The sequence below is a fragment of the Diprion similis genome, chromosome 1 (assembly GCF_021155765.1).
Source record: "Diprion similis isolate iyDipSimi1 chromosome 1, iyDipSimi1.1, whole genome shotgun sequence".
Classification (NCBI taxonomy): domain Eukaryota; kingdom Metazoa; phylum Arthropoda; class Insecta; order Hymenoptera; family Diprionidae; genus Diprion; species Diprion similis.
The window spans coordinates 1,247,233-1,270,778 of record NC_060105.1 but is presented as its reverse complement, the minus strand read 5'-3'; the positions used below and the strand labels follow the sequence as shown (position 1 = coordinate 1,270,778).

At 41.3% G+C, this 23,546-nt stretch overlaps 2 protein-coding genes across 2 annotated transcripts; one reads left to right on the top strand and one right to left on the bottom strand.

Annotated features, from left to right (window-relative positions):
• Positions 1-245: 245 nt before the first annotated feature.
• Positions 246-13,163, bottom strand: LOC124406881. Its single transcript, XM_046882543.1, has 24 exons — positions 13,046-13,163; positions 12,539-12,980; positions 11,149-11,231; positions 10,834-10,987; positions 10,369-10,548; positions 9,900-10,001; positions 9,587-9,718; positions 9,318-9,471; positions 9,103-9,247; positions 8,729-9,018; positions 8,538-8,635; positions 8,311-8,451; positions 8,187-8,222; positions 5,839-5,907; positions 5,591-5,703; positions 2,787-2,937; positions 2,171-2,620; positions 1,952-2,101; positions 1,589-1,834; positions 1,365-1,509; positions 1,195-1,278; positions 930-1,091; positions 775-850; positions 246-660 (listed from the first exon to the last, which is right to left on the bottom strand). Exons 2-24 carry the CDS (start codon positions 12,608-12,610, stop codon positions 447-449), a joined length of 3,447 nt encoding a protein of 1,148 aa, XP_046738499.1. The 5' UTR covers positions 12,611-12,980; positions 13,046-13,163; the 3' UTR covers positions 246-446.
• Positions 3,723-8,111, top strand: LOC124408750 (splicing factor 3A subunit 1). The gene is made up of 11 exons (XM_046885914.1): positions 3,723-3,912; positions 4,181-4,511; positions 4,589-4,748; positions 4,817-5,098; positions 5,209-5,316; positions 5,479-5,644; positions 5,728-6,411; positions 6,490-6,551; positions 6,676-6,783; positions 6,886-7,059; positions 7,155-8,111. The coding sequence occupies exons 1-11, from the start codon at positions 3,807-3,809 to the stop codon at positions 7,254-7,256; spliced, it is 2,283 nt and encodes a 760-aa protein (XP_046741870.1). The 5' UTR covers positions 3,723-3,806; the 3' UTR covers positions 7,257-8,111.
• Positions 13,164-23,546: the final 10,383 nt, after the last annotated feature.

Here is a 23,546-nt window from a genome sequence, read left to right as displayed (position 1 = left end):
CTTGTAAAGACCTTAATTAAGGTGGGAAAGTAAAACTAAAATTACATCATGTAAATTCTTTATTTCTACTAGGTCATAAACATCACAAATTTTTCGCATAATCTCCAGGTCGTAGGTAATTTATGTGTAAAAGTATCCTTTGTATACCTATTACTTTTGCTGCGAGTTATTTGTATTCATAGAACTTTTTCTTTGTAAGAGTTCACCGTCGTCGATCTATGTTTTTGTTACGAAAGTAGTTCCTCGATTTTCACCTACAGAATTTTGTGTTCCGTAAGAAAAAAAAAAATGGCATATCATTGATCAACCTTTCGAGATTTGGGTCAAGGTAAACTTGCTCGAGTGTCATTCACAATGGTGTGCCATTCACATATTTTTTCCCCCCTTCAATGAATCGGTTAATTGTTTAATCACGGATTAATATTAACAAATTATGAATTTTTACCCTAGGTACTGCTCGGCTGAACTGTTGACCGTATCAGTTTTTGTAAGTATTTAAGACGCGTTACTAATTTATCTTGTGGATTAAATTCTGTATAAGGAACAAGCACTACTTTGTATCCCTTGGCTTCTAGTAGACGGACCATCAACGAATATATACCCACATAGTCCGGGGCCCCTCGGCAAAAATCGTTGTAATGAAGACCAAGTACCGCAATTCTAAAAGAGCAATTTTAAAAAATTTTCACAATCAGATTTCAAAGGTGTAAGAAAAGGCCGTCATATTCATTTAAATATAGGTACCCCATTCCTCAACAAACTTCACACACTTACCTCGTAACATTACTGAGATTTTGTGCTTGTTTAATCGGTACTGGATTGCATTTATTATCCACATAGCATTCTGCATCTGTGGAATGATAAATCGAAGAAAAAAGTTGTGAGTTACTTATATCAATTTCTCAACGTTTCGAATTAATTTGGCTCACCTATAACAAAGCCCATTCCACTGTTCTCATTAACATTCAGACAAGTTGGTACTGTGAATAGATTGGAAAGGGCATCTTGCACGGACGTAACATAAGCCTGTTTCTCTTTGGATCTTTCAATGAGCATCTTATCCAGATTGAGGTCTTTGTTCAAAAATGGACCTGAAGCACATGATAGGATCTCTCGATAAACGAAATACGTCTATTGAATATAGGTATTCTCAATTTTCTTGGAATCATGGCCCGTAGTCAACTGCAAACTTACCCTTGTAATTTGGGATTAATAATTCGGCTGCAGCATTAATGTTGAGCAGCTTCACCTTCCTGGGTGTCGTCAGACATTGTAAGGCTGTGAAATTGAACCAGAATCGTGATAAGGACTAACGGTGTTCGCAGACAAGTTTCACATTAATTCAGAAATATATTTTGAGATACCTGTCAGTTTTTGGATGTAACCTGTGTCCAAGGTGTAAGCAACTTTGACAGGATCTGCTATTCCTAGAATTACAGTTGACCAGACAACATCGAGCCATGTTTCTGAAGCGGATACATCAGTTTCATTCAATGGCTTTATGTATGTCTACAACATTAGGTAATTGAAATTAAAAAAGCTTCGCAGATAAGAAAAGAGAAAAACCAATTTCAAGTAAGTGTGGTACCTGGTTTAATTCTGTCATGTTGAATGGGACGTAGTCAACAGTGGCGAAAGTTAACAACAGGGATGTGATATACTGTGGCTTCAGTGTTCGTGGCTCTGCCATGAACCATTCGCACAACGCGTCTAACAGCTCGATATTTTTATACCGAAGAAAGCCCAAGGATGTTGCAACTGAGCCTATTACAGGCGTAACATTACTCTCACGAATATGTGATATTAATCCTGAGATAACTTTCCCCAGTAGTATCTACAGCATTTTTTATAATTATTTGCACGTGCCAGTAAAGTGTTGATCTATGATATTTCAGCTTGAAATGAAATTGCAAGCAATGAGAAGCAGAAAAAATCAATTCCATTTTCCTACCTCATCTGGAAAGTTGAGCACAGCCATTGAAAAAAGAATATCAGAACACTGTTTTGCATTGATTTTATCAGTGCTACGAGAGATATGGTACGACAATGATCTCAGTATGGGTAGGGATCTTCTCCGCTTGAAAGCCAAGGTGGAAAATACCTGAGAGTAAAATGTATTAAGAAAAGAGAGAAAGGAAAAAATTTGTATGTTTAATGAATTTGGGCCCACCTTGGTCATCTGGTTGACAGATAACGTGGCAATTAGCTTTGCTGCTTCATCGTCTCCCGCAAGGCTGAGCACAGTTTTAAAATCCACCTGCGCGACTGATGAGGATGCTTCAGCAAATCCTATAAGCTGTCTGCAGAGCAACAAGAACCTCGGTTCATTTTCATATTCTGCCAAAGTGACTTTATTTTTATTAGTCCACTTGGAGAGAACAGATATAATGCTGAGACAATCCGCTTGAGAGAGCTTCTCTTTTCCCACTAGGCTTAATAACTCATCGACAGTGGTAGCCGCAGCAATTTTTTCCCCCATGGGGGAATTTGGAGATACATTCGCCGTTGGTTTCCAATCATTCAATATACTGGTAAATGCTGCTTGGACTAGTTCATTTTTGGACTGTATTTTCGGTTTATTCTGTTTTGTACGGCTTGGCTGTTGCACTGGGTTCCGAGGCTATGGAATTTCAAAACAGAGTAACTAACAAGTGATCAACAAGATTTAGGAACACTTGTCCAGTGAGGAGATAGTAAAAATCAATATAACAAGATTATGAAATGATAGCTGAAGGCAGGGTGTGCTTGAAATAAACTGAGCAACGAGTTTGTGTATTCCTGCGAACCTTGTCAACAACAGAAGCACGTTCAGGAACAGAGGCTGCGGAACTGCTTAGTGCTAACGACTGCTGCAAGTTAATCCTCCATATCGTTTGAGAGGTGACTCTACTGACCACGTTACACATGGTTCTGCCAAATTGTAGCATGGCCATTAATCTGAAAAATAAATGATGTTTTATGTAATATGCCATAGAAATATAAGCAGGAGGACTAGCCCTACTCCATTCTCAATTACACGTGACATAACTTTCTAAGAGTAACGAGTGATGTTATAAATGACACTCACACTATGTTTATAGGTTGATTATGTGATCTCTAGTTCACAGATCATACGCTTTTATAAGTTTTATTATTTTCAATTTATGATTTCATATTGAGGTTAGGCGGCTGCTGCACATTCGTTCTGTCTTTAAAAGGAACAGTAGATGCAAAACTCTGGCAGCATATTCAGAGCGTAAATTGGTGGGCTAGCTGGACGCGAACCTAGTGGAGTAACAATCAAACCACAATCAAACAGATAACAGTGATTGCGACTGCTTCCGAATGAGTTTATAGAGGAAACAAGGTGTGCTCTACACGGGGAATGCGCAGTAGCAAAGCACGTGATCCTCACATGACGTCACGAAAGGAATTTAGGGTGCGTTCCGAAATTAGCTCTCGGTGCTGGTAACGATCTTTTATCTCTCTTGCGCTGCCGAGTTTGTCACTAGCTCTATCTCTGTCCTACGGATTTTTTTGCGCTGCTAGCTAGTTTTGGAACGCACCCTTAGTTATCATCTCTGTGCGATAAATCCCTAGTAACAAAGTTGGGGAATTTTCGTGGCGTGCCGCAACACGTCACAACGCGAACCCTCTCGGCTGCTTTCTATGTTTCTTAGTAGTCTATGGTAGTTCGAGACAGAGTTCCTTGAAGTCTGGATTTCGCATTCTTCTTCTCCTGTGTTCCAGGTGTTTCTCGCTGTAGAGTTTTAGTTGAATTTTTGCCATTTTAAATGACAACGAGTTGTGAATAGAGCTCAGGAAAGATGCCGGCTCAAGAAATAGCAACTCCCCAACCAGCGGAAGTCGAGGATGCCGCGCCGTCCTCTCAACCGATCGTCGGCATCATATACCCTCCCCCGGAGGTTAGGAGTATCCTTTATCAAAACTGCGTTTTCAAGCAACGTTTCTCCATTTTTTAACTTATCACATCAACACGCATCTCTAGGCTTGCTTAAAATGTGCAAAAATTTTGTAACTGATCGAAACGCACACCTTTCAGGTGGAGGATAGTAATCAATCGAACACGATTCAAAGAACCAGTGGATAAACGAGAGCGTATCGTAAGTCGATGTTGTCAAAATAGCAAATCCTTTCGGGAATATTTTTCAGGTATCAATTTCCTTATACAGCTGATCAGACATCGTTGATAAGACGGCTAGTTTTGTTGCTAGAAATGGCCCGGAGTTCGAGTCGAGGATCCGTCAAAACGAGCTTGGAAACCCAAAGTTCAATTTCCTGAACTTTGGTGACCCGTATCATGCTTATTATCAGCATAAAGTTAAGGAATTCAAGGAGGGAAAGGCTCAGGAGCCTGTCATCGGCCTGGGCGTTGGTAAAGGTGTGAATCTCACAGCTCACCAGAAACAGCAAGAAATTCTGAAGCAAGTCGAACAGCCATTCGTGCCCAAGGATCCACCAGTCGATTTTGAATTCATTGCTGACCCGCCGTCTATTTCCGCTCTGGATTTGTAGGCTTATTTTTATTTTACTCTGAATTTATTTTGTATTGCAGCGGGTCCATTTTAAATTGTCAATTATTTTACAGAGACATTGTCAAACTGACAGCTCAGTTTGTAGCTCGCAATGGGCGCCAGTTTTTGACCAATCTGATGAATCGTGAGCAGAGGAATTTTCAATTTGACTTTTTGCGTCCTCAGCACTCTCTCTTTCAATATTTCACTAAGCTTCTTGAACAGTATACAAAGGTAAGCCCAATACTATTCCATAGATACATATAGAATAGAAATTGGCATTTCTTTTATTTGTGCAAAAGGTGCTGATTCCTCCGAAAGATTTACTTCCTCGGCTGCGAGATGAAGCTGCAAACATGGACAAGATATTGGAACAAGTGAAATATCGTGCAGAGTGGCTCAAGTATCAGGAGGCGCAGAGGCGTAAAGAGGAAGAGGAATTGGAACGCGAAAGAGTAGCTTATGCTCAAATTGATTGGCATGATTTCGTCGTCGTTGAAACGGTTGATTACCAACAGTTTGAAGTTGGGAATTTCCCCGCTCCTACAACTCCGGACGAGGTCGGAGCTCGGGTTTTGATGCAGGTACGTGGATTTTCAATTGTAAACTGTTCAAATACTACTCAGCTACTCGGATAAGTTTTTCATTTAGTACCAACGGATTAGGACATGTTCTCAGTAAATTTGCCTTTCAGGAACGCATTGAGGAAGGAGAGGAGGTGGAAATGCAAATTGAAAGTGACGGGGATGAAGAGCTCCACTCTCGCGAGGGTGAGAAAGATAGAGCAAAGGATAACAACCAGGTGATACTCATAAAATACTGTAAAATAAGAAATCCTGTCAATGTGAGAGAATTTTATATGTATTTCACAAATATATTTCTGCTTATTTCGTTACATCATTAGGAAAAAATTACTAATTTTGCATGTCAGCAGTATCAGATATTGTAACACAGGGTTTTCCAGGTTCAAGATATGGAGGAAGATTCCAGTGATGATGACGACGTTTCACCTCCTGGAGATTCAAACAGAGGCAAAGACCAAAGACACCGCGATACTATGCAACCGCCGCCGCTACCTCCAACCCCTGGCAATGTCGTCGTCAAGAAGGGGTACGATCCGAAACAACATGGTAAGCTGCTGGATTTTTTCGAGTTTAGGTGATTCCTTGGCAATATCGTACACCAACATCTAATCGAATGAATTGATATACAGCTTCCGTGAAGAACACTCGCCCTGCTGCGCCAGACGAGTATTTGATATCTCCTATAACTGGGGAGCGAATCCCAGCAAGCAAAGTGCAAGAACACATGCGAATTGGTCTACTGGATCCTCGCTGGGTAGAGCAGCGTGACAAGCACCTGGACAAACTGGCCCAAGAGACTGTATTCGCTCCTGGAACAGCGATAGAAGCAAGTTTGAAGCAGCTGGCCGAGCGGCGTACGGATATTTTCGGTGTGGGAGATGAGGAGACAGCTATCGGTAAGAAGATTGGTGAAGAGGACAAGAAGAAAGACGACAAAGTTACGTGGGACGGTCACACATCGAGCGTTGAGGCCGCTACACGTGCCGCTCGCGCTAATATTACACTTGAAGAGCAAATCCATCAAATCCACAAGGTTAAAGGCCTCCTGCCTGACGAGGAAAAGGAGAAAATCGGACCGAAACCCGCCACTCGCGCTGCTGAACTCTCCCACATGGCAGCTGCGGCTTCCAAGCCTCAGGCAACCCTGAAAGCTCCTCCAAAGCCACCTGCGCCCAAACCAGTACCGGTTCCTGCTCAACCACCACCGCCTTCGATTGGAATGTCAACGATGGGTATTCCGCAACCCATAATGCCTCAACCACCTATGATGATGATGGCACCCATGCCGCCGATTCGGCCACCCCCCTTAATGAGTAAGTTTCACGTCGTTTATGTGCAAGAATAAAACTTATCCATCACGTACAGCTTCATGGTGTTTTCTGATATTGCAGCACCAGCGATGTCACCGTTTATGCCAACTCCACCCCCGATGCAGCCGCCATTACCAAGTGGGGTAAGATTTAATCTAATTTACTAAAATTTCATGCACAGAAATCGTAAAACCTTTATTCTTTCCTCGATGTTCCTGACTTTGATTCGTTATTTATCTACTTTTTCATTAAAAAAAAAAAACTCAGATTGGAATAAAGCATCCTGGCGAGCCAATGGAAGAAGAACCGCAAGCAAAGAAATTGCGTACCGAAGATTCCTTGATACCGGAGCAACAATACTTGGCTAGAAATAAGGTGAGTGTTCTTGATTGATTTGCTTTCTGTTTCCGCAGGATTATTCAAGCAACAATTTTACATTCATGATATAATTTGCAATAAATGTAATCCGCCTTTTAGGGTCCGGTGCAAGTCAATATTGCTGTGCCTATGATGACCGAGAAAGCTGAGTGGAAGTTGAATGGACAAACTCTGAACATCACATTGCAATTGAGCGATACCATTGCTACAATGAAGGCAAGCATTCACGAACAGACTGGAATGCCTCCTGGGAAACAAAAGCTACAATACGAGGTAATTATTGCGATCTGTCAGAAATGTACCGGAAATCACTTGTCCTTCTTTATTTGTACGCATTTTGAAATCGTGCTTTAACATTTTTTTTCCAGGGAATGTTCTTTAAGGACAATAACACCCTCGGATACTACAATTTAGCCTCGGGTAACGTGATAAACCTTTTACCAAAGGAACGTGGTGGCAGGAAGAAGTAAAAGTTTTTCAGGTAATTAAGGTAATTGATTATAAAAACGTCAATCAATCGACCTACCCTAACAGAATTTTCTGTTTCACTTAGACACTGGATATGTAACAAACTTAAACTACGCATATTACTGACTTCTTTTTTTTCCTGAGGGTAAAGTAAACCAATTACATTAGACAAACTTCTTTTCAAATAAATAATCATCATGGGAATAATGTTTTATTAAAACTTGTACTTTACATGGAATTTAGGCACATGCGTGTAAGTAAAATAGGTTTTTTTTTTTTCATTCTTCAACGACTTGGAGCGAAATTTCTGGATTTTCTCCTGATTATATCTTATCCAGTTAGTGTATGCGTGCCTACAACTACTCAAATTTTCGTGAAAAAAAACGTAGGTGCTACAAGTTTGTAGCAGTCTAATGACATTACGAAACTTTTGCCATTATTTCGCCTACACACTTCACCACAATTTATATAATATGCCTATTGTATATTACACTGGAAATGGAATGCGCTAAGTTAAATTACATTATGCAGTGACGTTATTGCTATTCGAGTAGATCAAAATTAACCTCAAGTAAATTATATTATCATTATCCATACGTAAAATATCACCTGGATGCCGTTTAAATATAATTTCACTAACCATTGACTAAAGAGATACCGATTAATAAAATTGGAATAAACTTTTAAATAAGCGATAGACCACAAGCATTTCCAGAATGCTTAACAGCCTAAAATTTCTGTTGTCAGTCAACGAAATTAAATTTAAAAATAGAAGCCTCCTAATTAACCAGCCCTGCCGTCAGTGCAGTAGAAAACTAAGTCAAGATACTATTGTCAATGAAAATTCGGAATGTTAATTAGCAGAAATCCCTAACAACTTCTCAGTAGTTTGTCAGGGTCTTAGTCTATTTCTTTTTCAGCAGATCGTCGACGATTTTTCTATACCGAACGATCATCGGTTTGTATATCTGAAAATGATTGCAAAACAGTATTACTAAATACTCAAATTTTACGTGTAATATTATTTGCACAAGGTATACACTTTGCCTCACTTACAGATTCCGCATCTTTGTACGGCTGACACAACAGCTGTGGTTCGGGCAACGATGCTGTTATTTCCTGAAATGTCTTTTTTTCCCGTAGCAATCCATGCTTCGCTTGATAAGCGCCTCCCAACATCGCTGAATTAGCTAACTCCTGAAATTGTATTAGTGATTTCGAATCATTATTAAACCGCGGTTTCGACGAAGATTTCGGCCTTTGGCAATCAGACATCGACTCACCGAGACGTAAACAGGGGAATTGAAAACGTCGGCAAGGACTTGGAGTATCGCTTTGTTGTTAGAAGCTCCCCCGGTCGCTATAATGCGGGTGTTTTGGCCTGGAAAGAACGTGAAATAAAATCGAATGCGTGGAACATATAAACGTAAAAAGTTTTCTAGGAACGAAAATTCAAGTAATTCGGATGCCTGACCGATCGTGAAGCCAAAGTCTTCGGCGTGGGCTCTTCGCGCGATAAACTGACCCTCTATGACCGCACGTACTTCGACTTCTTTTGAACTGTATCGGCTGATTTCGTCGTTGGCTTTATTGTATCTGTGATCGCCGTTAAGGAACGGAATTATCTCCTGAGCGTCGTAGTAGAGCCCGATATTCCCGAAGTTTCCCCGAGGCGTGCTCTCCAATAATTCGTTAAAAATTTGCCAGGATCCACCGGCAGCGCTGTCTCTGATTCTCTCACGAGTCAGAGAGCCATTTTTAAAACTGAAAGAATTACTCGCTCTCAATTTTTCATATGTCAAATTTAACTTCTCTCTTCTCTTACTTTTCTAGGAAAGTCTCTCTTACCAAAGCAAAGCCATGTAAGCCCCGTCCTCTAGCGGATTGCAGAAGATGTGCCCCTCCGTGGCAGTTTTCACCTTTTCAAGCCACAAAAAGAGAGTGTCGCTAGTGCCCAAACTGCAAGCCACATCTCCGTCCTTGAGTCTCATTCCTGCGACATTGTTCAACTTTGATCCTTCGCTGTAAAGGCTAAATGGCTGAAAGGACTAAAAGTTACTCACCGATCAGAGAGCCCGGGTTGTCCCCTGTGAATGCTATCACTCGACATTTTTCATCGAAGCCAAATCGCTCAACGAAATACTTCGAAACCGGACCCAAATTCGTGTAGGACGGTACGGGATTTCCGAGTCTCTCTCTGAGTCCTGGAGCGCAAGCCTGTGGGGATGAGAAACTACGTGATGGAGGGAATTTGAAAGAGAATAGATACGGGGATTGTTCTCGACTTACTCTACGTCGCAGAAAAAGAATTTAGATTTGTATAGTTACGAACCTCCAGAAGCTTATCACACCAGTCCTTCGTTCGGATATCTAGAAGATTAGTTCCTGACCCGTCCGATAGATCAATTGGGGCGAAATCCCCGAGGAATAAAGTAGCCGCGAAGCTGCTGACGAGAGATATCCTCTGGAAATGAATTTCCCAAGTAAATATATGGTCGTATTTTGCGTTCGATTGATTACATTTGAGGGTATTGAGTCGAGTCCAGCAATCAGTTGACTTTAACATCTGACGATTCGAAATCTGAACTTTTCTGAGCAAATAATGCGATTCGAAAATTTCAGTAATTAGGTCACACCTAGTGTACCTCGGTGCTGGCATAAGCGTCCGGTCTGTAGTGGGCTATTTTTGCTATTTGCGCACCGGAGAACCTCTCGTAAGCTCTGGATCCTGTTATTTCTGCTAGTTTCTGGAAAACAGAGATAGTCGAAGCGTTAGTCATTCTTCTTATTTACATAGGTAAGATATTCACGTAGAATACGTATGTACATGCGTGTAGAGTGTAGACGTGGACCTCTATGTGCTCTACAGCATATGTGATATCAGTCACATCGCAACGTATACCATAATAAAGAGTCAAGAGCCATACCGCACCGCGGCAAATATTAGAGGAAGTAGTTTAGCTCGTTAGCTCATTTCGCATCATGCAGTGTGCAACATACGTACACACGTATACATACATATGTATATGTATATTGTATTCGTATACTTGTGTAGGTACCGAGTCACCACGGAATGAAATCTTAATTTGAGTAAGGATTAGTCTGATGTATTACTTGCGGTCCGCCCACTGCCTCCTCGAGGATACGACATTGCTCCGTCGTGCTCGAGTCCATCCAAACCGGCGACAGACCGACCGAAAAAAATGTCGCCAGTTGCTCGTGCAAAAACTTGTCCGGATCCAAAGTTTTCAACTGATTACCGCTTCCTTTTCCCCAGTAAACCGTGCCGTGTTGCTGTTTTCATTTTTCACGTCATGCAGGAAGGAAAAATTCTATTAATCGTTGTATTAACGCACTTCTCGCCTTTGACGGCGTCTAGCTTATAATAATGGTATTAGGATCCGATATATATCGAAGAATACGTTGTCTCCGGATTTTTCTATCGTTTTCTTTAAATCGCATCAACTCAGTGTCACAAATAAAAATCCTGTAAGTATAGCTTGCGAGAAGTTTCCCGCATCTCCCGACGACACGTTGGATCCCAAGACGCCGGAAATAATCGGCAATAACGTTTCTCACCTGTGTGCTACCCGAAATCGCGGCAACTTTTGCAAAATCCACACCGCAGACTCGCAATTTGTCGAGAATCATGTCCAGAGCTTTTACCCACATCAGGGTAGGAGCCACCCTGAGCAAGGGATCGCCTTTGTTCTGAACAACTCCTCCGTAGGTTCTGAAAAGAGTCCGTTTTGCTAAGAATACACATATTTTATTGTCAGATAATCACGTCACTTATCGTTGGCTGTTATATTGAACAATATGGAGTGCACGGGTAAGTGGGCATATTTTTCTACTCTTTATATCCCCCCGCTTTTATTGGAAATTATTTATTACCTAAACTCCGGTAAATCATTGTCGAACTGAACGCTAGTCTCGTGAAGAACCTTCAGGTTCTCGTCCACCACAACAGCTTTCAACTGAAACAAATTTAAATCAAGATTAAATCGAGCTGGAGATTTTATTTAAACTTCCTTTCCTTTCCTTTTTATCGCAACAACTCCGCCGTCCCTGATTGATGAGTAACTAAAAGTTAAATTCCATACGCGGCATAGAAACACAGCCTTTTGCACTTCGGTTTCAACTTTTCAAGAGACCAAGAAATGGCCGAAGCTACCGTACGACCGGTGAAAAAAGAGACTCAGTGCCTAACGTGCATCTTTAAATTCGCGGTGATCTCACCGCCTCTGCATCTTACGTCTACCTATGTATCCATATCGCTTGCTTAATTCGTCATCGCAGCTTATGAAATCCGAGTATATCTGCATAATGATATCTCCATGTTCTCCGCGCATCGTTGAGTTGCAGATCCTCAATACCTGTACAGCAAAGAGTGAAGAAAACTGAAGAAAGGTAGAAACAGCGTCTGCAGAACCATTTCAAAAAATCCCGCGCTCAGGTGTCGTTCGATTTCGACTCGCAGCGCCCCCGTTTACCTGTCCTCATCGTCGTTCGCGTGGTCACCTGACGGATATCGTGATATTCGATTCCGAAGCTCCCGGTGTGATGCCGAAAAGCGTAAACGTCATCAACCGGCGTTTCATCTCCTCGTCCGTTTGTAATCCGAGGTGGAGAATCGTCGGCGATAAAACGGACCCCCGCCCTCCCCCCGCCCCCCTCCCTTTTCTTCGCCGTCCTTCGCGTCACCCCCTTTCCTCCCGCCATCCTTTCGTCATAGATTAAACAATCGTGGGGTAACAATTATTACTGATAGTATGTACGTATGGCGGCGGTTCTGCACATGCGCAACGGCCCCCGGATCGAGAGGCAGGTCCCCGCATGTGACCAGTGGTGAATTAAAAACCGAGATAAGGATTCCTTACCGACGAAAAACTAAGCGTAAAAATAAAGAATAAAATAAAAAGAAAAAAAGAAATTAAAAAAAATATCTCCAAAGCACGCACACCAACCTGCCGAGTTCACCGAGGTCTGCCCCCTTTATCTCTGCGAGCGTAATGTGACGATGATGGCGATGATGGAATGATGCGGTTCGTGCCTGTATATAATATACACACTAGGAACAAAATAACACGGGGGTAGGGAAGGGGAGGGGAGGGATGAAGCATGAAAAACGTTGTAGTTTATTTGCACGTATCGCGTGTGTGTCGTAACAATATATTATATTACATTCCCTCTGTGTGAGATATATTATACGCTCTACAATGTTAAATTGTAATTGCAAAGTGAATAAGCGGTGAATGTAAATTATAAGTTACGACGGCCTTACCTGCTGCGTGCTGAGGTCCAGGCCCAGGTAGGTAGCCTTCGTCTCGGGCTCCACGCCGTTTCCGTCACTCATTTTCGCGGTGAGTCTATGCCGATCGGGTATAAATTCGTGTAATAAGGAAGGATCGGAAGCTTTTTGTGGAGGGGCAGAGGGACAGAGGGGCAGAGAGGGAGGGAGGGAGGCAGGGGGGGCGCGATCTCCGTATCTCCGCTTTTCTCCGCGTGTCGCGCGATGTACTCGATGCCTCCGGAGGCGCGTCTCGCTCTGCCGACGTAGACGAGGCACCTCTTCCTCTTCGCGGTGCAGGTAGAACCAGGCGGTCAGGTAGTAGTCTGCAGGTGCGAGAGAGGCGTCGGCGTCGGCGTCGGCGTCGGCGTCGGCGTTCTTCGTCAGCTCTGACTCTTTCTCTCTCTCTCTCTCTCGCTCTCTCTGTGTCTCCCCGCTATACCGTGACGTCGAAATTTAACGTATGTATGTACATACAACGCGTATATAAAATATACCTACATATGATGCAAGCTGGTATAGTATAGTGTCTCGGTAATTGTAACTTGTAGAACCGCGCACTGTTGGAATTGGTATCGCGATCGCGGAGGCTTTACTTGTTGTAGAAACTGTCGCGACGTCGTCGGTTAGCTTTGTAAAGGCTGAGATTGTCGACGTCCCTGTTTGTACCTATCTACCACCGACGTAGTTGCGCGATTTCGTAACCCTCTCTTTTTCACTATTTGTCCCACGTCTCTCTCTCTCTCTCTCATCTCTTTTTATCTCCAGCTTCCCTCCGTCTGTCCGTCTCTATCGCTCTCCTCGAACTCCACCTATTAGCGAATATAATAAAATATAACCCACGCCAATCTTATCTGGATATGTTACAGACACACACACACACACACACACACACACACATGCAAATTCCAACACTATTCCCGATTGTGGACCTATTGTATGTGTGCACATACGTACGTATGTACATACATACATGCTTAATACATATCTATTGCTCATTATGCTACAGCGACATCTACCTTATTAAATTATTACATCATTCTTGCGATGTATGTATGTACGTATCGTTCAGTGTATATATATATATATATGTATGCGAGATATATGGCCTGTTCGTATATCTAATACAATTCATGCATACACGTGCCGAAAAATATTCATTATTCGTCTTATTGCCTGCCTCTGCAGGCTGTTGTAAAGATATTGTATATGTACCTGATTCGGAGGCTCGTCTCCGTCCGTATTAATTGTTAATTGCTTTCGACAGGGTGTACGAATTGTCTAAAATACAGAAATGGCACTTTTTTTTTACCACTTCTATCCGCGATCCAGCCAATGATCTGGTTGTGAAAAGGATGAAGAATGAAAAAACGTGCAATATTCGAACGTTGCGCGAGAAAATCGACGCGACTGTAGTTAATTTGATATATTATACTCTCTTGCCATTTTATTTTAGATGTGAGATTATTTTCAGTACTTGCAGCGTCGTTTACCTCCTTACGTTTTATGCGCCAAACAATTTTTATGTACACCGATTTCGAGAATAACTGTGTACAGTTTAGTTGTTATTTCACCCTTGACCAATGTCTGAAAAGTAAAAAATTCACTTGCGAAATAGACTCGTTCCTGTAATTGCATGCACACACGCATACATTAAACACGAATATTGCCTACGTGTTACATTCTTGACAGCTGCACGATGAAGATCGTTAGCGCCGTTCTTTGAACTATCGTTGAAATAGTTGCTTGCTCACGCGTGTTGCATCTTATATGTATAAATTTTTCTTCACTCTTGCCAATTTCGGTTTGCGCAATATTTTCTCGAAAACCGATCCTCGCGATGAGCAAATTTTTTCTTTCCACAAAATTAATCGCGGTTAAATAAAAACGAAATATATATTGATATAATAAACCGTATAATATTACAATACTCCCAACTTTTGCGAGTAAAATTGCATCATTTTATCGCGTTATCGGCGATTGGTTCTTTTTTTTTTTTTTTTTTTTTTTCTTACGAGTCAAGGAGATGCGACGTCTCTCTACAATCAAGACGAAAAAAAGAGAGAGAGAAAGAGAGAGAGAGAGAGGGAGCAAGTGAGTTGCAGAGGAGAAAAGAAAAAAAAAAAAATGCAGAATTATTATTGCCCGACTGCAGCATATCAATTAGTAAATTATTCGAATGCCATTCTCTGTGGTGATAATTATTATCATTATTTTAGATGCAGTTCAAGTCGAAGCAAGGAATTTTAATTAAGATAATCGAGCGATCAGGTTGATCACCGGTCATTATAATGTAACGTTGGAAATGTGAAGAAGATTTCCGCGGTAATGTCATGTAGATTTAGTGTGTCCGTTACACGTGTGTGTGTGTGTGTGTGTGTGTACAATGTACATGCATAAATAATAAGCTGAATACGCGTGTAGAGAAATCATGCAAAGGCCTGTTTTCAATTCGTATGCTAATTTTGACCGATCAGGCGATATTCGCAACCGCAGGCAGACATGATCGCCGCCATTCGGGTGTCTCTTTCTGCGTTGACTCAATTTTTCTCCCATGCTTAGACATGCCCATATGTATCATGCCTATAGGTATACAGCGTGTGGCATGCATGGGTGGGTATAAGGTATAGGCAGGCATGTAGGCAGCCTTAAGGTGTATCGATAATGGATACGCGCAAGAAGTAGGTATTCTCGATTTCAGCGCGCCTATATTGTTACAAAAACAAAAGCCAAAAGCCAAAACCAAGAGTAAAAGGAAAAGAACTAGAAGAAAAGAAAAAATCCGGTATCTCGTCACTGAAACGCGTATAGCTCAGGTATCAAGTAGGCATGACCAGATAAGCACGGCATGTATGTGTGTGATGAGTGGTTCATAAAAATTATTGCCTGAATGGTGTACAACGGTGTAATAATAACGAGATTAAGGACGTATCGGGGAGAAGAAAAAAGTGATAATCCACCCTCGAGAACGGCAATAAAATTAAAGGCAGCGAGTTCGACACACCGTTTATATTCCTATAGTATTAATGGTCATTAGGCTTACTCGTGTCCGCGTATATATGCACGCTCGTACGAATATACCATACGCAGGTACATGTACATAGGCAAATTTTACGGGTGACGGAAAATTCGCGAAGCGAGCAAAACCGAAATTATCTCGCGGTACGCGGGTTATTATACATATGTAGGTACGCTTGTCTCTCAGCGGATTGGCCGACGTCCAGGTCGACGTTAGTGGCCGCGGCGTAACGCAGGTAAAAATGAAAAATGAAAATTTTTTAAATAAATAATTGATTCGTTGATGGAAAAAAAATGGATTCAAAAGATTTTTTATATGTATATAATTATACGGGTGTCTATAGGTCTAGGAGGGAAAGTTTTGAGTTTTTGCGTCTGTTAATCTGACGTATACGTCTGGAATATCCCAAGGGACGTCACATCCACACGCGTCGGTGGTGGTCGGGGTTGAGTTGGGTCACGTACGTTCCTGGATGCAGGCTTTCGGTCTCCCTGTTTGCGCTGTCGTTGCCGCCGTTGGCGTCGCCGAGGAGGGTGCCGCGAGGTCTAGCCTTTGGCGATGCTCCTGCTTCGTAATCGGGGGTGGAGGCGACGGCGGCGTCGGCGACGCCGGGAGTAAGGGTGCGGAGACTTTCCGCAAAGACCGTCGGAGCCGTCCGTCCGCCTCTTTTGCCGGATAGGAGCCCGAGGGGCGCGCCTGTGTCTTATTCATTTTTCACTGACAAGATGATTGCACGAAATGATCCGCGAGGGCCAGGAAAATAAATATACATACCCATCCGCGTCTCTGTTTGTCCGCCTCCGTGTCTCTTCGCACTCAGACACACACACACCGAGGGAATGAATCCTGGACGAAAACATACCCTGAACGTGGGTGGGTGTGTGTGTGTGTGTGTGGATTATATATTACACATAAACACACGTGAAACTGAACTTCGGTGCATGAATAATGCATGTGTTATGTTTGTTACACGCGCCTATATATGCGTACATGCGTATACATGCTATCTATGGATCGTTTACCTTAATCGAAAAAATATTAAGTCCAAAATTTTCTTTTATAAATCGCTACGCGAAGATACAACGCGTTGATCTGATTTTTTTAAATATTTTTCAATACATATACATTCATTTCTATGATACCTATGTATCAAAATCGTTTTACAGGTGCAAATTGATTAGGTAAAAACGTTTATAAAATTGTATATTTATTATCTCTGAAGAGCAGAAAAGATTCGAGATGTGAGAATTTCTTTTTCAACTCGCGATTGCAGGGCTGATTGAAAGGGAAGAGATTATAGGCAAATCCAGTGAATTCGAGAATATGAATGAATCGGCCTGGGCTTCTATATAATCGTGTAAGTACGTGGTAAAACTCGTTGAACTGAACCGGTGGTAACAGGTTTTTGAGTAAAACGGAAAAAGAAAGAAAACAGTCTAATCAAATTGTACAAATTGTATATAATCACCGATGTAACTTGTCAACTCAAATTGACGAACTCTTGGTTATACGATTATAAAAATGTCTTAAAAAAGGCGATAAAAGGTAACGGAGGAGAAAAAAATAAAAAGAAATAAATAATAAATAAAAGTAACAACACGTGGTCATAAAAACTCTAGCAATTAAATTATTTCAATTTTACGACGGTTTTATAATCACATATGCGTAATGAGTTTCATGAATATAACCAAACCGTTCGCCACACGTTTCCAATTAAGAAATTAATTTTGCAGGAAGAAGGGATGTCGCTGGATAAAAAATCATAAAAGAACAAAATAAGAAAGAAAAAAAGAAAAGAAACCAGCAGAATTCTGGTACCTACTCAACTCTGTATCCGTCCGATCAGAATATCATATGTTCACGAATATGGATATGAAACCGCGTGTAAAATCGCTGTTCGATGGTTATAAAAAAATTTTTATTAAGAAAAAGAACGCCAATGGAAAATTTCCAACATCGAAGATACCGTTTCTTCGTCGAATTACAGGCAATGCGAGCTGATGTTGCAGCTTTTGGTTCCGTTCTTTCCAACGTTAAATGACAGTTAAACGAATATCGTACCTATATTACAAAATTGTTGTTGAATGAAATGATTAGTGTCTGACCGAAAGACGATTTTCAGTCGAAACCAAAACCGTAACCTCATATTCTTCGTCTGCTCTTCTAGTTTCGGCTGAAACCGTACAACCGAAACCGAAACTTACGGGATTAGGTAAAAATTTATTTAAATTTTTATTACCCACCCTAAAATCTAGTATTTCTCCTTGCTTTGTAACAGGCTATTTGATTAAGTTAAACAAAAGATATCAATTTATTAGGATATCACTTTAATTTTGGAGTGGGATGTAGGTATAGGAAAATTATTACGAAGGAAACCCATAAAACTACAATTTATATAAATTTTTAATTCTTTAATAAAGACTTTAGTTACAAATCACAATCAAATAAATAGTGCCTGATACTACACCAAAATAATTAAATCGATGTTTAGAAATAATATCTACAGAGAACACCAAGAGATGACGATAGAATCTGGCGAAGACTGGGTTGGCGATACGGGAAGAAAAGAGCATTAAAATCTCTGTGCCAGGTGACCGCGTCTCTCGGATATTGCACCAAAACCCCGGAATTAAGTTTCGGAAGTCACAGGGACGATGACTGCATACTCGAAGCTCCTTGTCGGGGTTGTTCTGCGAAATGTACGATGCGGATGGCGACAAGAGGCTGTCGGGGGTGGGGGGTGGGGGGCGACAAGGAGTATCGCCGAAGAGGGGTTCGAGTGGCGTGCAGCATCCATCGAGCCGAGAGTCGCGTAAATGGGCAAAAAAGGGCATCGCCTGGTCAGTAAAGATATACTGAAGACTTGACGTCGAAGGTATGAGTGGAGGGTGGAGGGTGGAGGGTGGAGGGTGGCGTTGTGTACATTCGGGCGACGCTGTGGTGTGGATGCATTCGATTCGAGAGAGGGATAGTTTGGCCGGCGTCGAGGACGAGGACGAGGATGAGGACGAGGACGAGGACGAGGAAGGGGTGGCGAATAATATGATAACGCGGGCATGGCGTCGGCTGCAAGGTCCCGTCGTCGCGGCGACGGACGCCGACGGACGCCGACGGACGTGGAGGGACGGAGGCAGCCGGGCGCCGCCGACTCCACCGGCGCTCGGTTCGACGCCAACGAAAGCGACGACGACCCAATGCAAGGATACTTCTTCTGCTGGCATCGTCGCCCCGCCGGAGCCGGGAGCCTCCCTCGACGCCGGGCGTCGCGTCGCGTCGCGGCTTGGCTTGGCTTGGCTTGGCTTCCCTTGGCTCGGTGGCGCGACGAGCGGACTCAGGACTTGTGCAGGGGATCCGAGGATCGGCGCCAACTGTTTTGATGCTTGTTACCCGCCGAGGGGTGCTTGATAAACAACAAGATAGAGGACTTAGACAACCACCCCGATCCTCCCCTTCCGCTCTATATCTATGACTGTAATGTACCCACTATGCTCGTCCCATCCTCCCTCGTCGACGACGCGGGTGCGAGGCATCAAACGCTTCTCCTCCTCCTCCTCCTCCTTCTTCTTCTTCTTCTTTTTCTTTTTCTTCTTTTTCTTGTTCTTCTTCTTCTTTTTCCTGCAAGTTATTATGAAAATCCGTGTAATTGGCACGCGAAGAACCTGCACCCCGGGCAACGGCGCCCTTTCAACGGAATCAACCTCCCCGCCAAATTCCGATTTCTGGGACTACGAGTCTATGTATGTACATGAAGGTGTGCACTGGTATCTGAAATATTGTTTAAAAGGACACTATCAATTGACCTGCGTAAGTGAATCCGTTTTCCAAAGACTCGATGACAACATTTATGCTCATTGTTTCACCGCATCGGAACATCTAATCATAATATTCAGGAAAACAATGTCATATTTTTAATGCACGATGAAACTGTGGATTGATTTTCAATGTGCATATCGAAAGACTGAAGCTGAATGATTTTTTTTTCTAATGCGGAATGAAAGAAACTTTGAAACACGTATATAATATAACGATAAAAATGTAGCCGAAGAAATGGAAAATCCCGGGTTTTCTAACTTGGTTTGTTAAAAGGTTGAGGTATATTAAAAATCGGCTTTCAAGCTTGTGAAACAAACCGCGGCGCGGTATCTCGGTGGTCTTAGATCCCTGCCTAATCCTCGTCGAGTTCGTTGCGAAGCTGTCTATAAAGATTAAGAAACCGCCGCTCTGTAAATTAAAGTGGGAAGAAAAAATAGGCATAAAAATCAACACAGATAGAGAAAATATAAAAATAAAATAGGAATTATAAACGTAGTAGGTAAGCATTAACTAGGTTTTAATAGTGGCGCCACTGTACAATCTAAGCTGTAAAATACAGCACGGTCTATATTAATTAAATTGAATCAGATAATTTTTTATCCGATTTCTCTTTAACTTCATTATTGTGCACATTCGCACCTTGTATATATATTAGACTGTATCAAAAAAATTGACTATTTTTTTTTTTTTTCAATGGTATACTGAAAATATTGTTCAACATGACGAAAAAGAAATACCATAAAAATTTCAGAGTCCTTTGCTGATGTTTGACCTCAAATAACTTTTGAAGGAGTAGATTTATCGTAAAATGACAAGAGACCTTTTTTGTAGAACGTTCAATTTCCTACAAAAACATGTTTATGAATTTTCTGTACGACGCGTCGTTATCTAGTTATAAAAATCGCAAGGAGCAAGAACCATTTTTGCCATGTTATTCTTATGGAAAGTAGAAAATCGCGATGAGGCACCTCTAAATATCAATATTAAAATCTGAAATTTTCATGGTATTCTTTTTTCGTCATCTTGAACAATATTTTCAGTATACCATTAAAAAAAAAATAGTCAATTTTTTTTATACAGTCTAATATATATATATATATATATATCTATATATTAGATGCATGCTGCAGCGATAAATGTAGTATAAAGGGAGGCTATAGATTGGAATTGTCGGGGGATTTTTGCAACGGTAATAATAATAATTGTGGAACCCCTAGAAAAATAGCATATATATGTATATACATAAAAGAGATAGGTATATAACGATCTCTGTGATGCTACGTCAGCTCAAGTCACCCTGCGTGTATAACGCCGGTTGAATTAACTTTATTGCCGGCAAACAGAATTCTATTTTTTCTCTTGTCAATCCTCTCTTTCCTTTCCTCGCCTTTTCACCCCCATATATTTTATTCCTCGTATATCACGTACGAACGAACGAACGATTTTTTCATTCGACAAAAGGAAACCGCGACGCTTTCTATAACGTTATTAAATTACCCCAGGTGCAATGGTGTAATATTAATTTCTTCATCTTTCCCTTCCTTTTACTCTTATAGGAAGAAAAAACCTTTTTTTTTTCTTTTATTTAAATGGAAAATGTATCGTCTTTGGGGCAAGGTTTAACATGAATATATTAAGGACTTATATTACTCTGATATTTTGTTTTAGGCTATAAACTAAAAATTTGCGGAGCGCCGCAAGAAAAATAATCAACTTGGTAAATAACGGACACCCTAATACCCGTGTGGTATAAACGAAACAGTGTTAACACCGAGTTAGATTTTCCCAAGAAAAAAAAACCACCGCCTTATTTCTGTGTCGTCAAGAAAGAAGCGACGGTTCTCCTAGCTTATTAACTACTTTCCGAAACTTTCCTTCATACTATCAAAAACACGAATGTTTGCGTACACCGAGGGGAAAAAAGTAATTGAATCAACTAAATATGTGGTCACGGGAAGCGAAGTAAATATTTATTTGTCTCAATTCAAGATTTATCGGTCTAACAAAATGTTTACTGTGATTCAACTAAGTTTTGTCAGACAAAAAAAAGTATTTTGCTAAATTAAGTAAGTATAATATGTAGGTACGCCATGAAATAAGTAATCCTTTCCCTCCGCGTGAAGACGGAAAGCTTACGACCAGGATATTGCATAGAATATCAAAAAAGAAAGCTCCGTTCGCGTTTTAAAGTCCCGATTAAAGACGGGGATGAAAATTTACGAAGCTACTTCCGCATCCTCCGCTGCAAGTTGTTAAAAATATTTGTCCGACTGGCCGGAGACGGTCGAGAGGTTGAGGAGGAAGTCGCGTGAAGTTGTGTGCAGAGATCGGATTCGCGTGTTTGCGGTGCGGGAGGGAGGGAGGGAGGGAGGATTTCCGCGGGCCGAACTCCTCGGCGATTTCCGCGACTCGGAATGTCTGCCAAACAGCCTCGATCTCTTCTATTCGACGGGACACGCGGCCGCGCTTCACCGACATGAATGCACCCCGAACATCCCCCGCGATTTCTCTTTGCGCCCGTACAAGCAAGCAGGCAAGTGTGCGCGTCTCTCCACACTTTTCTACACCCGGATCCGTGTGTGCCCCGCTAACGCCACGGAGATATACAATAAATGGCGTCAAGATCCGTGTCGCCGGCTAGAATCCGGCGCGCCGGTTGTCGCGAATCGTGGCACCAGCCACCCTTACAAATAGGGGCGCACTCGCCCACGCGGCCAGTACACGCAAAAGCTCGCGTACGTCTCTGTCGGACGAGGTATTTCACAGGTAGGGTGAGTGTAGCGCTCGTTGACGTCGCACTTAGAGACCCAATTATGGACCCTTTTTTAATTTTTACTTTTTTTTATTTTTTTTTTTTTTTTATTTTCCTAAATTCACAATTTACGGCACAAATTGTCAAGTTCTCGATGACTGAGACTAATTGCTTAGAGGCTTCGACACTACAAAGTTATTTTTTGGTTAATTTAGGACTAAGGATTAAACGGATGCAACCGAAAAAGGTCAACGATTGGGACAGAGTCAGTAAATGGTACGCTTACCTTAACGCAGGCTGAGACCACGACGAAACACCTCAAGTTTCCAAAGATATGATAAAGTATTATGTATATATATATATATATATATATATATATATATATATATATATATATATATATACATATTATTAACATACATAACGCTCAGTGTCCCACCTTAAACTACTTTTTTGGTAACAACTGCCCAGTTTTTTGGTTCCACATGGTCCCTGAAATATTACTAAGACTAAAAAAAAGAATACATATAAGATTTGTTTATTTATTTACTTGGAAAATAGTAGATGAAAAGAAAATGGTTGAAGTTTGTACTTTTCTTCGGCGAAAAGTATTTTCTGCTAATTTACTGTGAAAATCCGAATGCCAATTTTAGAGACAAACTTAATACACATGAAAAAAATTTTCTTCTTATTGTTTTTGTTTTTTTTTGTTCCTCATGTATGATGAGCAATTTTTAATTTTTTCATTTCGAGTTCAGATTCGTAATGAGCGATCCCAAAAGCCCAGGCATACAAAATTCCAAGTGAATTTTACAATGATCCTGATCATTGTTTATAATGTCCTATATCGTACGCACATTACACGACTATACCTGCATTAGTTTATACTTATTTTTTTAAATCAAATATTCACATGTTACACCTGATTCACACCATGTATTATTCACCTACAAAATTAGAAAACTTGGATGAAATAATCGCAGTGTAATATACGGTTGGTTAAATTGTTTACATTCATATTCATTTCAATTCATTTTATTATTTACACGTTATACATAGTTTCATATTTAATTCTCATTACATTGTTTTTCGTCAATTCCTTAAAGATATTTTGAAGATGCACGAGCGGCTTGTTTTTTCTCCATCGGGATTGATTGATTTACAACTCGTATTTTATTCTCACATATCTTGTGCGTCCGTTTTCTTTTCCACCTAGACTATTTATCTCAACATTATTTTCACACAACGCTTATAAGCTGTATAAAGAATTACACGCGCGACGCGGCGGGTAATTCGCGCCGAAAATCTCAGTCACGTCGCGGCTGCGCGTTGTATAAATAGACGACGTCTATGATCGGCGCCTTACGATTGTCTCGTGCCCTATACGTTGCAACTAGTTGAATATACGTCTTTTTATA